The following is a 16,570-nucleotide window of genomic DNA, read 5'->3' on the forward strand; positions in this document are numbered from 1 at the left end:
TGTTTATAAAAGTGTACGTGGAGGTCGAGGGGGGCCATTGCCCCTATTAGTCCCTCTACTAGCTCTATTGCTATGGGAACGAGATAAACATTTTCATAGAGAGAAGAAAAAACAATCAAGTCTGATCCTACGATAACTATTTATCAATTGAAATTTGCTTCATTTTAAAGAGATTTTGAACGTTTCGTACGTCAACATCACAAGTTTTTTGCATCTACTATAGTAACAACTGAGACCTTGTTTAGTTCCTAAATTGGGAGTGGCAAAGTTTGCATTTTGCCAACAACTGAGGCCTTGTTTAGTTCCTAAATTGGGAGTGGCAAAGTTTGCATTTTACCATAAATGCGCAACTGTAGCATTTCGGTTGTATTTATGAATTATTGTCCAAACATTGACTAATTAGGCGCAAAAGATTCGTCTCACAAAGTACAACAAAACTGTGCAATTAGTTTTTGATTTTGTCTACATTTAGTACTCCATGCATGTACCGCAAGTTTGATGTGATGGGAAATATAGTGTCAAAGTTGAAAAAAAACTAAAAAAGGCCTGAGAGATTTTACCCCCAAATCGAGGTCCATGACACATGATTCCTACAGAGGGTTGCACTACTTTGGCATCGGTATGCTGAGGGGTGGATGAAGGGAGCTGAGGGGGCTCTGGCCCCCATTATGCTAACGACACTTATTAGTGTACACTAATTTCTACTATGTAAATTACAGAAAAGAATTTAATTTTTTTTGTTATAGTTTACCTCCAACAGCTTCGTGACAAAAATTAGTATTGTCTTACATTTACTTATTTACTTCCGACAACTTCCTCTCCTGGTTTACGGTTTAGGGTGAATCCAAACAGACCATTAACCATAGGTCTAGCAAATATGTTCTTTCTTTAAGCAGGATGAAGTGGTCCACAATTTAGAGAGGAACTAAAACACATATCCATTCCTTTTAATTTATTTTCTAAAAAACCTTGATTTTGGTTAATTGTAAAAATCATATGTGATCACATGTTGTTTACTGTGAGGAGTAGACATTTTATTTTTCTGAAACATTCGAAGGGAATAGCTACTAAGTCAGAATTCTGAACTATATGACATTTGTAATCTGGATCGGTACATTTTTCCGGTTGCAGTTTCAGGTTGTCACGTTCAGAGTACAACCCTTCTTATTAAGGAAACTGTTCATCCTCAAAGAGGTTTGAATATAGCTGGGCCATCTTGTTTCTGGCTCAATTTTTGCAGTATTACATTACCGCCGTCTTCATTTTCGGGGAGCTTGCTGATCTGCATGCCTTGCAACTTCGAACTGCACTCCGTTAGCTTCCCAAACGAACGACCCATACAATTCATACTGCATTATCCCCTGCACTGAAACAGAGCAGGAAAACACTTGTGAAAAACTTAACAGTCGGCACTCGTTCTCTTTTAAATGATGCAGACGATACTTTATTCACTTTTATATATGCTCAAGACGATTACACAGGGAGAACATGGATTGCAGACGATTACACAGACACAACCAAGAGAAATACGCAGTAGACCATGCATGACACACACATCAACCAATCACGACCAGAACCGGAGCATCATCGTCGTCCCACGTCCATGCATGGTTGCCTAACCGGAGATCTCGATGGCCTTCACCTCAGGCTTCTTGACCTCTGCCTTGGGCACGGTGACCGTGAGCACGCCGTTCTCCATGCCGGCCTTCACCTGGTCCGTCTTGGCGTCCTCCGGCAGGCGGAAGCGGCGGAGGAACTTGCCGCTGCTGCGCTCGACGCGGTGCCACTTGTCGTTCTTGTCCTCCTTCTCCTTGCTGCGCTCGCCGCTGATCACCAGGACATTGCCGTCCTCCACCTCGACCTTGACCTCCTCCTTCTTGACGCCGGGGAGGTCGGCCTTGAAGACGTGCGCCTCGGGGGTCTCCTTCCAGTCGACGCGCGCGTTGGCGAAGGCGGCGGTGTCACGGTCCGACGACGCGACGGACGGGACCAGGGAGCGGAAGACGTCGAAGGGGTCCCAGAAGTCGGCGAAGGGGTCGAACACGTTGCTGCGCCTCACGAGCGACATCGTTGTTGTCGGTTGGGTTTGTGAGCGCGAGTGGATGGATCAAGTCGTTTGCACGCGTTGCTCTGTCTGTGTGCTCTTCAGCTCTTCTCGATGGTTGGGGGTTGGAGCCGAGGCAGGGTACTTATAGGTTGGTGAGGGAACGTATCTCGTGAACCATCTGGAATTCTCTTCACCTTCCTCCTGCTTCTCAGCATTATTATCTTTTTTTTTAAACGAACTTCTCAGCATTATTATCCTTCCTTCTTTCTCGGCTTTTCTATTTTCTTCTAGACGACTCCCGTTTATGCTCTCTTTTTAGCTCGTCCATAATTCCATCTCCCACTTGCTTCGGTTCAGTTCCTTGTTGGATTACTTGCTTTTAGAAAACTGCGAGCCAGATCAGCTTGATTTGATCTTGTTGACGGCAATGAGCCAATGCCAAATCCATTCTGCTCAGCAGTGTGGCATGTAAAGTTGTAATAAGGCCGGCTCCAGTGTATCTCGAAATCGATTTATGAGACGAGGAGAGCGAATCGTGCACATAGTCAACAACGGCGTTTTGGTGTCAGACTGGAAATCGACCTCCAAGGGCCGGTTTATGGGCCGGTTTAGTTACCCAAAATCCCAACTTTGGTACTATGCAAAAAGAAGATTTTCCATCACATCAAATTTGCGGTACATGCATGGAGTATGCATGGAGTACTAAATGTAGATGAAATCAAAAATTAATTGCACAGTTTTGTTGTACTTTGCGAGATGTATCTTTTAAGCCTAATTAGTCAATATTTGGACAATAATTCACAAATACAAATGAAATGCTACAGTTGCCATTTATGGCAAAATGCAAATTTTACCACTCCCAGAACGCCCAAATACTAGTCGAACTCAAGCGATTAAAATATTATTTCCGCTCCGCTGCTCAACCAGACCAGCGCTCGGCGACGGGAGTTGGGGACCGGGTCGTAAGGGTGATCCTGCCCGGAGTCGAGACTGATGCCGCCTGACGGAGTCGAGGCCGATGCTGCCTGAACCAAGTTCATGCAGGCGTAGAAGTCCCTTGACGGCACTCCTTGCGCTCATCCGCATGGCCATGGAGGTGCCGTGCGGACAGGCGCCGGCCGCGCGTGAGGGACAGAAGAAATCAATCGATCTCACAAATCAATCCAACTAGCACATATGGACAGAAGCTCGGCCGGCGAATAGAGCTCTCCATCAATCGAATTAGAAATTTCCCCACTGGATTGACCTCCCCAGCATCTGAATCGGAGGTTTCTTCTTCATCTGTCAAATGCCCCTAATCCATGGGAGCTGCAGCAACCAAGAAATTCTGTATTGAGGCTGAAGAATCGGTAGAGGGGCACGAGAGGAGCTCGCGTTCGTGTTCAGCCGGGATTGGGGCTGCCGAATCCGGCGGCAGCAGGACTCATCTGCTTGCAAAAAGAGAGAAAGGGGAACGAGGAAGAAGGAACACGGAGGAGGAAAACTGTTTTTTTTTAGACGACGTGGGTCCCACCGATCGAACTCGACGCAGGGCCGTCGAACCGTGCAGAACGTCACTTTAACGGGCCCACCAATTCAGATCAATTCGACGCAGCACTGAAGCTCCTTTAAATTACCCTAATTAGGGGAAAAATTGAAAAAAGAGCTTCCAACAGGTCCCCAAACCTGCTGCAAATATTAACGGAGCGGAATCGAGAACCCGTCGTCTCGTATATTTGCGTGAGTTCTCTCCTCCCTAATCGCAGACTTTCCCCATTCTTTTCTTTGCGTATCTGCTTCGCTCCACACTGCCGCCGCCGCTGGGACATCCATTGCCGGGGCCGCTTACCAGGAACTAGCGGGATGGCGGCCGCTGGCCGGAATTAGCCTGGCATCCCGCGTGCGACCGATTCCTAGCCTTGCGCATCCTCTCCCTTCTATCTTTCTCCCCTCCCATGGTGCTTCGTTGCCGATGTCGACAGGCCACTGCCAGCCCAGCCTACCCTGCTGCAGGACCCTACAACAACGGCTGCCCCTTCCTCACCACTGCCAAGCTGTCCGGCCATGCCACCACGCCGCCCGCCATGCCATCGCGTCGTCATCCTGCAGCGCTATCCGGCCGCATCGCTGTTCTGTCGCGTCATTGCGTTGTCGTCCCACTGCGCTTGCCGGCAGTACTAGGTCCAGCAGCAGGATGCTACAACCCAGGTAGGCGAGCGTAGGCGGGCCAGTGCTATAGCCTGGCTGAAGCAACCCACCGAAGCAGACTGGCTCCAGTAGCTTGGACAGCAGCAATTTCTCCGATCAACGGCTCGGGAAGGTAAGCAGAGGAGCAGCAACCAACGGGAAATTAAACCATCTTCAACAAAATTGAGCAACCAACAGGAAATTAAGCCATCTTCAAACAAAATTGAAAGCGCATAAGAGAAGGATAGGCCTTGGAAAATTGATTTTACTTAGTTCTTGTTGCCCATCTAGACCGCTGGTGATGGATTTGACCGTTGCTCTAGTTTCTTGAGCAAAGCAGAGTGAAGCAAGGGGAAATTGAGGAAGACGACGGCTCACTTGCGTGTATGCGTGCGTGGGACTTGTGAGTCAGATGCTTTGAATTTTCGTGAGCCGTAGGATGGAGAATGGAGAGAGGAGATGGACAGATAAGTTACAGCGTGACTTGCCAAAGGGGTCCATGCGTGATGACGTGGCCAGTTTTAAAGTATTGGGGAGTTTATTATGGGGATCTACTATTGTGTTACATGATTTTGGGGAAAGAAATTTTTATTAGAGCCCCCAATAGATAATTTTAGGAAAGAATTTTTTAGAAGATTCTTGAAGTTGCTCTAAGGAAACTATGGTCCAGAAGCACACCTTCTTTCTCCCTAGGAACGAATGTTATGAGCTCTCGGCAGAGATAGCGTATTCTCTTCTACATGTTCATGGAGTTTTGCAGAACATTTGTCCCTTCCACAAAGTTCTCTCTTTTTTTGTTTCAAGAAAAATGTTGTATTCTCACATGAATTAATAGGTGAAGGGATGATGTCCTCAACTTGAAAAAAAATTGCACCATATAAACTCACGTGTTTTTTAGATAATGAAAAGAAAATTTCAGCTTCAACCACCTCCGAAAGATGTAATTTTACAAGTATTATGCGTGTAGCTAAATGCTACATGACCTCGAGCAAGTGTTTAACGACATTAATAGAGCTTACAAATCAATCCACAAACAAAAAAGCTATTCATGGGAACCGAAGAAATGCATTGCTGATGACTCCAACGTTCGGCACACATGGAATACTAACACCTTTTGATTTTCACCATGCTGCAAAGTGCGTCGGAGTGACGAAGCCAATACGTTCCCTAAATAGAACCTGCAAAAAAAAATTGGTTGACATTCATAAAAAACGACTTCACTGTAGCACATCTAAACATGCACATAAATTCATTTTTTATTACCTATCCTTTATAATTTAATATATAACAATTTAATATATAACCAGTAGGGGCAACACCTCCTGTTCATAAAAAAACATACACAGAAATTTCAACAAAAATGTAGATGGATAAAGTTCGTATCAACTATGCACATGTAAAAATTAAGATTGGAGCTTGAACCGAAACATATGAATTGATTTCTCTTTTTCATTCCTCCTTGCATAAGTTTTTGTTCATACTTAGATTTTTCTTGCACATACCAGATCACATTCTCTATCCATACATTTTTTTTGTTTGATTTTTTCATTCGCTTTGACGGTTCTACCGTGATTAGTACCAGATATGCTCTCCAAATTGTTATGGTGCTATACCAATGCACGGTAGCACCCCTAATAGTATGTAATAAATTCCAACCAAAATAGGAATAGATGGGTTATTAGTAACATTATCACACAATTTTAGTGTTGCATTTTTCGTGCGGTAGGTTGGTAACACCTAGAATTATCCTAAAAAACAATGGCCCACTTTTGTCTGGATACATCGGAACAAACACTCGAAAATGATATGGCCTACTGGATGCTTTTTAACACTAGCTTGGTACGTACACATGGGTTGCACGGGACTTGGAATTAAAAACTACTATCACTCTTGGGTTATGTTTGAATCTAGAAATTGCATGTAAACCTCCCAATATATCGAGATTTATAACAAGCTAAGTCACATTAATACAAATACTTCACAAACGACATTTCCCAGGTGGTTATCAGGGGGAGGGGGTGACACATTAGACACTCATCTTGGCTGCAGGAAGCACAAACCATGATAAAATAGGCATAATAAATCTTGGAGTCAATGGTCATAGATATTTTTTCAAATCATAGTGGATATTTATTATTCATGCTTGCTTAAGTCGCAAGAATGCTTGCTATTTAGTGGTATTTGGCTATTTGTTAGCTGTCTCTTTGTATGTTTGGGCTAAGACTGTGATTGTATGGAGACCAGAATCGGAAAAAAATTATCTTCATATAAGGAAATCATATTTCACATAGGATTTTTTTTATGGTGCAAAGGTATACATAAATAATTCATTAAAGAAGTCATGCATGCACCAATCTTACCAACACCACCATAGAGGGAGATGTTTGTCCATATATTCCAATTAAAACATTATTGGTCTAAGAAATAACTTGTTACTCTCAAGAGGAGAATAAAAAAATGAATTGGCAACACTCTCATAGACACACTTTATTTTAGAAGTTTTCATTTAAAGATTTCAAGGTTTTTTCTCATTTTTTGGGTATTGCCTAGGATTCATAACATATATAAAGTCATGTGCTTGTACAACAATAATTTAGATAATATAAATAACAAGTTTTACAATGGTTGGAAGAAATATGGGTTGTCCTTAGAGACAAATAGTGTTGAAAAATAGATATTAACTTAGTAAACTCATTTTAAAGTACCAAACAGGTGAGATCCGTACGCATGAAGTTGTATCGCTGGGTATTTACATATAAATTTGTGCATATTGCATATTAGTGATTAGTAGAAATGCTAGAGTGGCATTGTCGCGCTCATTTAGATCGGACTACTTTTTTCCATCTGTATTAATCGTGCGAGGTTAGGATAGGGATTTGTAGTGTTTTCATGCTCATTCTTACAGCAGCAAAACTTTTGTAACGCATAAATGTCTAGTAAACAGGTTGGCCACCTGGATCAGTCCATGAGTGTTGAAACAGGCTACTAAAGCAGAAAATAAAATGTTAGAAAGAAGCTGATGACAAGGTAAAAAAATCATTCATAAATATAGTATTTGAATGAGCTATAGTTTTCTTGTTACTAAATATAATTAAAGATTAAACTTTTATTCATTTATCAGTGGTTGTATTGATATGTTATCCATATGGAAAGAACTAATGTTGTTATGAAATTATGAATCTATTGACCTTTGAAAAGTTTGAACTAATAATCGCGTTTTGAAGTGTTTGCTGTTGCAACAAGCTAAAATACGGTTTAATTGTTTTTAGGAAAGCAACAACGAGCTAATAAAATCGACTATCTCATAGATGCAATAGTGGATCTAGGGGAAAAGAAAAAACATCAGGAGGGTCTTGTACTCTTGGTCTCTTCATCTTTGATCTCTAGTCCCTGTTCAAGCTTCAATGTATGTAAATTTATAAAAGCAGCTTAGTAGGGGCTCCATACTTCCGACAACGGTAGGAGGGGCTCTAAGAGCATCACCAAGAGTGCCAAAAAAATAGAGGCTAAAAAAATCTGGTTTCATAACCTTGCTAAAAATATTGGAATTAAAAAAGAACCCCTCCCGCAACTGTTCCTAAAAGATTAAATTCAAAAAAAATTCAAATGATGCCACGTGATTAATCAGGCAACCGCTCGGCTCTAGTAAGGGAAACTGGTATGTCTCACATCATTGCTCGAAGACAGGAAAACTGCAAGTTTATCGATTTTCTTCAACAGAATCAATTCCATTGAATTGATGTTTAGCCAGTTCTGCCAGATCCAGCAGGGGATCTGGCTCAGAGTTGTAGCCTTGTAGCACCCTTGGATGCACTCCATGCTCTTTCTTAATATTGCTCATAAATGGGCATGGCCAAACTATGGGGACAGTGCTAGCTCAGGTTGCTAGACATCAGCACAAGTATCCGAGGTCTCAAGTCTCAGACATGCAGCAACCTCCCCTCGGTGCATATTATCATATAGAAAGAAACGGACCTAGCTCTTTTTGTCACTGAAAAGTACCTAATGTTTCTCCCTCTGGGTGTGTTTTCTTTCTCTTGCCGCATCCCCCCCCCCTCTCTCTCTATCACCACTAGCAAGAAACAAATAGGACAATGGACAAGAGTCTAGCTAGCAAGTCAAACGAAATTTTATCAGTAGAGCATTCATGTGAGATATTATTCTAAGATCTCCCAACAATCGGCCAAACAAATATATTTTTTTACGCGGGGAGATCGATTTCATACTCAGCACCATTGGTGCAGTACTGATTCTGGCAATTGAAATTGTAGATGATCAAGACAAACACTCCACTGCCCTGGGTGAAATTAATCAAAAAAGAGCAATTAACAACCTCAAGCATTCAATATTTTACCACGTAACAATAGACAAAGCAAGCATACACACTGAACTAACAACACCACGATTCAAAGGCTATGAAGAAATCCAAACTCAATTGAACACCATGGAAGAATCTCCGTCCAAGATTGATTTGGATTGGTGCCTTATAGAGCGTTCAGATTGGGGCCTTGCGGAGGGCTACAACGAGCTTGCGGTGTGGGAAGTTTGCAGTGGTGCCATCTGGATGGGGCTGCAGTGGAAGATGTTGAGATGGACGCCCAGCTAGTCATCCGACCACCTGCCGACGTCACCCATTGGGTCATGCCCGGCATCACCTGCGGAGGGGGAGGCTCGATGTCAGGAAGAATGGGAGGGCGGAAACGTGGAGTGGCCGGCGGGTGTCATGTGTGCATGACATACAATGTCGCCCCTGAGGAGGGATGAGGGAGGATGTGGTGGAGGAAGTCGGAGACACAAGCCAAACTAGAAAAATGGCACGTCGATCGGACGACTAGGAGATAGGAAGCGAAATTTTGGGGGCATGTGAAAAAATTGGCAATGGTATTAGGTCACTGTTGGAGTAGGAATTTTTTATTTTGTTACCAAAATGAGATTTTAGACTTTGTTTTGAATGATCTAAGAGCCTGATTGGTTGGGATACAATATTTGTCCAACTAAATTCAAGTTTGTTGGGATGGCCAAATTAATCTTTACCCTCGACACGTTGATCGTGGGAAATAAATGGTAAGCGTCGCATGTTTGAGGCGATCTGCAGAAGTGTGGAAGTCACTCACCCTCGCATGTTCCTAATGATATTAAGGTTTGGAAGATTATATGTGTCATCGGTATTGGAAGGTTTCTAGTGTACTAACCCTCGAAGCTTTGGATTTCATTACCAAATGTTGGTATAGTTCCATCCGTCCATTTTGCAGTAAAGGAAACAACAGGAAATTCTTCGAGGTTGATTACAAGGATTAGCTTGTCAAAATAAAGGAATGGCGTACCCTCAGATGCTTAAACTTGCTGGAGGTCTTGGCGTTCCGGATCATCACGTGGCGGAAGGATCGTGAGTGAAGGACCAATGGTAGATGGTGGTGGCAAGAGAAACGTGATTATGTGGAGAAATCCAATTTGAACACATGTACACTAATGACCTTTATGTATGACATATTCCTAAAATATAGTAGTTGAGTAAGGGTATTTTTGAAATGTAAGATAGGTTAACTCATACCATAAAAGGAGAGCCTCTGTTGACGGTAGTTAGCGCGCCAATTTGTAAACCACAAGCGCACGGATCATCGTAGCATTTCCCTTAGAGTATTACATCCAAAGTTTATCAATTCGTGGATCATCAACGAACTAACTAGGATTTTCTATCTAGCTCAACGGATCTAATCCTAACATGAAGCATAGATTGCATATGGAGGGTAATCTTGATGTAAAGATGAATCATGAATAAAGGTAGATTGCATCCATAAATATATATGATGTAACACCACCAAGGATAGCAAGAACCTATCATCTTCTAGTTGTAGTTCTAGCTAATAAGCAAGCACAACATGCATCTCATCCAAAGCAATCTTTAAACTACTACCTCCAGTCAACCTTCCGAAAACCCCCACCTTACACAAGCCAGATCCTATCACGATCCTCTCTATCGACGCAGGCAGTTTAAGGGCATGAACATAGGTGAACATGCCTAGTATCAAGAAGGATCAACATACTAGATCTAATCTCCATGATTACATAAAGCATGCTATGTAGTCTAATCATGAATTAGATTAAGGAATAAGCATATTCATGATAGATAAAAGAGCATAAAAGGAGGCATTGAGTCGCTAACAGATCAGATGACATGAAGAACATTGCTCATATAATATATGTATTTAAATCATCACCTCCGAGTACATATCATTGATGATCACAACTAGCTCCTGAACTCCACCATAGCACAAACCGCGCAGGGAGGCCATGGTAGCTAGGATCGGCCTAAGACATCTCCTACACAACTTCGAAGACTTGCAGCGGCCCTTAGCTCCCTTTGGTGGGGCTCGGTGAATTTTCGGGGTATTTATAATCCAGAGGTGCCATGGCTTAAATTGGAAGGCGAGGAGGCAAGGAAACACCCTAGGCCGATCGGCCTAGGGGGGTCCAGGCCGATCGGCTTGGCGTTCCTTTTATCGTCTCGCGCCCAACTTCGTCACCAAGTCTTCTATGATATCATGGAAACTTATTTTTACTTGTATATGGAACTTGCACGTCGATAGCCTCGGGATAAGGATGGATCTTGATATCTTTTCCAAAGTCCTGCTTGTTTCCATCTTTGATCCTGAAGTGAACTTGCTATATCTTGTGAAACTTAACCCCTAAGTATTTTTGGAGGAGTCCTCGCTGAAGATGAGCATGAATGGGCTCCATGGGACCCTAGGCCAATCATCCCAGGACCTTTTTGAGGCCTCTGGCCTTCGCCTTTCTCTATGTTGTCGATTGTCCTGAGCCTTTTTCAATTATGCTTCAATTTAGTCCAATTTTCTAAAACATAATGTCCTCCAAAATACTACACGTATACATAATGGGTTATTTCAAGTGCCAAGTGGTGGATTAGTTTAATAAATAGCACTAAAAGTGTACCAATAACGAACGTCAACAGCCTCCCCTACTGTAAAGGGGATCACTTTTTGAATGAAAAAGTAGTGTGTTCTTTCTTGACTGTATCCATTACTCTAAATTGAGACCAACAAAATTATGCCGAAAAAGTAACCAGTTGGTTCATTACAACTATTTGGTATGCCAATATTTTTAGCCAAATTCATAGCAAGTTATTAAAAATTTCTTAAAGGAAAATATTTTTTGATACTAAATTAAGTGAATGCCTAAATTTCTTAACTTAGTTTTAACTTGCCCTCATTTTAATTGGTAAAAATTGGAAGCAAATTTAAGAAAATATATTTTAACACTAAATCAAGTGAATATCTAAAATTCTTAACTTTTAGCTCGCCCTCATTTTAATTGGTTCAGGGGCTGACAAGTTTAGTTTACTTAAAATACTTAACTCATCTTAACTCATTTTAAGAAGTTTAGTTTAGGACTGACAAGTTTAGTTTACTTAAGAAGTTTAATTTAGGGCTGACAAGTTTAGTTTACTTAAAATACTTAACTCATCTTAACTCAACTCATTTTAAGAAGTTTAATTTACTAGCTCATTTTAAGATGAAGTTTAATTTACTAGCTCATTTTAAGATCCGGTAGAGCTCCAGCTCCGATTTCTCGGTCAAAAAGACAAAAACTGTGAGGTCCACCCTTGGAGCCGGAGAGCAGTTTTATATAGCCAGAGCCAGAAGGGAAAAAATAGCTCCTCCAACTCCTCGTCGGAGCCCAACTCCTCATTAAGTCGGGAGTCCCTACCAAAGGGAGCTAATTTTTTTTCTCATATTTGGCAAAAATCATAAGGAAAAGATAGCTGAAAGTACCACTGTAACAAAGCCATATGAAAGCAGCTTTTATTTCTTCCTCAAGGAAACACAAGACTGATACACGGCAAGGGAAGTACACATCGTCCACAACACAAGCTCATAAGCACGACTCGTAGCATCACATCGCACCACCACCATTTTCTTCCATCGTAGTTCCATATACGATGCTTAACCAGAGATCTCGATAGCCTTCACCTCAGGCTTCTTCTCCTCGGCCTTGGGCACGGTGACGGTGAGCACGCCGTTCTCGAGCCCGGCCTTCACCTGCTCCGTCTTGGCGTTCTCCGGCAGGCGGAAGCGCCTCATGAACTGGCCGCTGCTGCGTTCGACGCGGTGCCACCTGTCGTTCTTGTCCTCCTTCTCCTTGCTGCGCTGGCCGCTGATGACGAGGACGTTGCCGTCCTCCACCTCGACCTTGACCTCCTCCTTCTTGACTCCAGGAAGGTCGGCCTTGAAGACGTGCGCCTCCGGCGTCTCCTTCCAGTCGATGCGCGCGGCGGCGAAGGCGGCGGTGTCGGAGTCGGAGCCTGCCGACGGGACGATGGAGCGGAACATGTTGTCGAAGGGGTCCCAGAGGTCGAGGGAGAAGGGGTCGAATACGTTGCTGCGCCTGACGAGCGACATTGTCGGTTGGTTGCTGCGATTGGGACTGTGGAATGTGTGGAATCGGAAGTGAAGAATTGTGTTGCTGATCAGTGCGATTGCGATTTTCTCTCTGGACTGAGCTGAGCTGTGAGAGGCGATGTATTTATAGCTTCGTCAGGACCCAGGGGAGTGTGGTGTGTGAATCCTCTGGAGTTCTCTCCAACCTCGTCTTGCTCTTTTGCTTTCCAGACCAGCTTCTTCCCGACGTCTCTCCTGGAAGGGCCCACAATGTTCTAGAGCGGTCTCGTGTCCTGGCGTCCTGATCGCTGCCGTGTGAGAGGCCGTGTCATCCAGAGCGGATGAGCCCTCTCTTCATCCTGCTAGCCGATTTTTTTTTCTTGTCATCTGGCTATACTCCTGAGTTGGCACGTGTACTCCATGCATGATTGCGTGGAGGTTGGGGAGTCCATCACCATTAGCGGCGTTACTATGGGGCGGCATACCTGGCACCGGGAAGTCTTTCTAAATGGAAAAGAACTTGAAATACTTTCTCTGAAACATAAAGTAGTGCCGATATCCAAAGATTTTTCACATTTTATCTGGACAAAATATGCAAGTCAGAAAAATCTAAAACATGTTATGACTGCTTGTTCAAGATTTAGTAACTAGTAACATCAATTTTTGTAATCTTCTTCTATATACGTTTTTTCAAAAAAATGGAGAGCATTTTTTTTAAAAGAATGTACCACTAGTACAACTCCAACAGCGATCGTATCTGAAGGAAGCTACTCGCAAATACAAAGTTTACAGCAGAACGGGAGCTAGATCAGAGAGAAGGAAAGCAACCGTTCAGCGGCGCCGGGAGAAAGCGTTCCCTTTCTAGAAGCAATCAGACACAAGTAGAGAGCTCGAGACGCATCAGGAAGGGGTCGTACGAACTCTTGGATGCTCCTATAAATGCCCTGCCTCCCCCCCTCATCCGAAACCCACCACCAAATAGCAGAAGATCGCAAAAGCATTACTCCCTACAAGCACTCCTTCAATCCTCTGAGAAGTTTCAGTTCGTCCAAACACAGAGAGCTTCAGCAATGTCGCTGGTGAGGCGCAGCAACGTGTTCGACCCCTTCTCCATGGACCTCTGGGACCCCTTCGACAACATGTTCCGCTCCATCGTCCCGTCGGCAGGCTCCGACTCCGACACCGCCGCCTTCGCCAACGCCCGCATCGACTGGAAGGAGACCCCCGAGGCGCACGTGTTCAAGGCCGACCTCCCCGGCGTCAAGAAGGAGGAGGTCAAGGTCGAGGTGGAGGACGGCAACGTGCTGGTGATCAGCGGCCAGCGCAGCAAGGAGAAGGAGGACAAGAACGACAGGTGGCACCGCGTCGAGCGCAGCAGCGGCCAGTTCATGAGGCGCTTCCGCCTGCCGGAGGACGCCAAGACGGAGCAGGTGAAGGCCGGGCTGGAGAACGGCGTGCTCACGGTCACCGTGCCCAAGGCCGAGGGGAAGAAGCCCGAGGTGAAGAGCATCCAGATCTCCGGCTGAGCGGTCATGGACGGACTCGTGGGGTGAGTATGCGGCGGACGGAGGATCTGCGGTTTGAGCTACTTGTATGTCGTTGGTTACCCTGCTTTGGTATGTTTGGTGTGTTCTGTTCCAGCGTTCCATGGTAGTGGCTACTAGTAGTGTCATGTGTCTGTACTCTGTACTTTCCGTCTTCGGTGAGCTTGGCTCAGTATGTTCTGCGAGTGAATAAATAAAATAAAAGAAAGCAGTTCTTGTTTGTGTGCATATTCATCTCTTGTGCTTTTGCCGATCTAAAAAAATTCAAAAGTGCGATAACAAACTTTGCTTTAGAGAAATATCTCTCTTTCTCAAAGGAATTGAGACACATCTCTTGGACTGGTTCAGAATGATCTAGACCAAGTTTCAGGATTTGGGAATGGATGAGCAGGCTCTGGCTGACGTCTCTCACCTTCTATCTCTCGGTTGCAGGCCAAGTCTAGCCCAATTCATCGAGAATCCTAACCCAAGAAGTTAGTGAAACAAATTAAGTCCAATATATGCGAACAAGTCCTGATTAGGCCCATTTCACGATTATGCTGGTTTAGAGATGGGCCAAGATTGCCCAATTCAGATCGATTCTTATGTTGCCTAGCCCAGCCCAGCCCAGCCCAGCATGATTATATGTATACCTGTTAAAAAGCGACTAAGTCGTCAATTCGTCATCGCCGAAAGCAAGATCCAAACAGACATGACCCAGCTTTCACTGAGCGTTTGTCTGCTTGTGCTAAAGCAAAGCTGCTGCTACTGTAGCTGTGATAGCTTGGGCGCGGATATCCAGGGATGCTGCCAAGGAGCCCAGTCAGATCATTTGAAAATTCACAAATTTGAACAGAAATGTTCGTAGAAAAGTTTGAACTAATCATTGAGCTTGCTTTTACCGGACATCGAGGTATGGTATGTAGCGGCAGGTCATCTCATTGCACCCTGCATCACATGGAGCCTAATTTTAAATTTTCTCACCCAGCGCTTCGCAGATTCTTTCCCGAATCAAATGTTCATGTACAAGTTGCATCATATTCAAATTTCAAAACGAGTAAAGCAGATACTAGGTCGCAGGTAGGAACGAACAAAGATGAACCGAACATCACGCAAAGTCGTTACAGGTACAACTGTACAAAATGCATCTGAGAAGAATGGGACACTCTTCTGAATTCCGCCGAGGTAGTTTGATTCGACAGACGCACTTGATCCCACGTAACTGACATCAGGCTTCCGGTTGACGGTCCATCGATCGAACGATCACTCCGGGATCGCGACGAGCACCGGCCGCCACGGCCGCCTCATGAGCAGCCGCCGTCGGAACCCGCCGAACACGAACCGCCGGTGCACGGCCGCGCCGTCACGGCCTCCGACTGCCGCTGCCGCCGACACCGCCGCCGCCTCTGGCCGAGGCAGCAGCACTGCCACCGGCTGGCCGTGCTTCTTGGCGCACCGGCGGACATCGTCATCCCCGGGAGCGCCGCCGTCCGTGACCAGGAGCTGCTCCAGAGAGCTTCTGCTGAGGAGGCCGGTCCTCTCCTCCCTCCGGTCCTCCTCCGCGCCACCCGGCGCCGGCGGTCTGTGACCCCTGCGGAGGATGAGGCGGCGCACCAGGATCCAGAAGCTCTTGGCCTTCGGCCGGTAGAGCCTCCCTGCTGCCATCCCTCCTGCTTAATTGGCCTCCGATGGTCTCTCTATGATGCGGCCCCTGGCCGTACGGTTTATATACCTGTGTTCTTCCTCACATTTCAGCCGCTCTAGTACTGTGTCTACTGTCTACCGTTGCCCACTTGAGCTGATCTGGGATTCTGGAGCTGATCCTGGAATGCTGCTTTAGACTATAGTATTTACTCACCTATCAGTTTTGTCACGGCCTCATATGGTACTCTTTTATGTTGCAGGCGAATTATCTGCTTTCGACCTCAAAGTACGCTCAATTTGAACAAGGCCCTCGACTGCATCTAGCTGCTGCCGACAGAGCAGTAGACAACAAACAATAGCACAATCCATGGAGATCAAGGTGCAGGCTGCAAAAACACATTCCCTGATTTCTTTGTTTAACGTGTAAGCTTGCGAGGGCCGCAACGCGCCACACATCGCCATTTGGAGGCGCCGCGGGGGATGTGTCTGCCCACTGGAGCCAAAGAAAATCGCATGGGCCAAGCGTCCGCATCAGGATCACCGTCAGGCGCTAACCACCCGGGCGCTAGAGGACGCGCGATTCTTGGCGGGGGATGAGACCCGCTGCTCGACTGCTCGTGCTCGAACCAACGGACAAGTGGTCGGCGTCGCCGCCGCCATGGCTTATCATCGGCGGAGCGGCGGTATGGCGTGGTATATTATTGTACGTCGCCGTGACGCCGTCGGATCCCAGTTGCGCCGGGACAAAAGGCGATGCGTGTGGTGTTAGTTTAATGGTGGCGGGATTTGACGCG

The 16,570-nt window shown here is 45.1% G+C and overlaps 4 protein-coding genes across 4 annotated transcripts; 1 reads left to right on the top strand and 3 right to left on the bottom strand.

The window, feature by feature from the left end:
* Positions 1 to 1,416: 1,416 nt before the first annotated feature.
* On the bottom strand, positions 1,417 to 2,174 carry LOC117855735 (16.9 kDa class I heat shock protein 3). The gene has a single exon (XM_034738113.2). It carries the CDS (start codon positions 2,066 to 2,068, stop codon positions 1,616 to 1,618), a length of 453 nt encoding a protein of 150 aa, XP_034594004.1. The 5' UTR covers positions 2,069 to 2,174; the 3' UTR covers positions 1,417 to 1,615.
* Positions 2,175 to 12,006: 9,832 nt separating this feature from the next.
* LOC117857321 (16.9 kDa class I heat shock protein 1) lies at positions 12,007 to 12,820 on the bottom strand. Its single transcript, XM_034739928.2, has one exon. The coding sequence runs from the start codon at positions 12,628 to 12,630 to the stop codon at positions 12,175 to 12,177; it is 456 nt and encodes a 151-aa protein (XP_034595819.1). The 5' UTR covers positions 12,631 to 12,820; the 3' UTR covers positions 12,007 to 12,174.
* A 709-nt stretch (positions 12,821 to 13,529) lies between these two features.
* On the top strand, positions 13,530 to 14,381 carry LOC117857320 (16.9 kDa class I heat shock protein 1). The gene has a single exon (XM_034739927.2). It carries the CDS (start codon positions 13,680 to 13,682, stop codon positions 14,133 to 14,135), a length of 456 nt encoding a protein of 151 aa, XP_034595818.1. The 5' UTR covers positions 13,530 to 13,679; the 3' UTR covers positions 14,136 to 14,381.
* Positions 14,382 to 15,097: 716 nt separating this feature from the next.
* LOC117857322 (uncharacterized) lies at positions 15,098 to 16,340 on the bottom strand. The gene has a single exon (XM_034739930.2). The coding sequence runs from the start codon at positions 15,795 to 15,797 to the stop codon at positions 15,396 to 15,398; it is 402 nt and encodes a 133-aa protein (XP_034595821.1). The 5' UTR covers positions 15,798 to 16,340; the 3' UTR covers positions 15,098 to 15,395.
* Positions 16,341 to 16,570: the final 230 nt, after the last annotated feature.

This window comes from Setaria viridis, chromosome 5 (genome assembly GCF_005286985.2).
Source record: "Setaria viridis chromosome 5, Setaria_viridis_v4.0, whole genome shotgun sequence".
Classification (NCBI taxonomy): domain Eukaryota; kingdom Viridiplantae; phylum Streptophyta; class Magnoliopsida; order Poales; family Poaceae; genus Setaria; species Setaria viridis.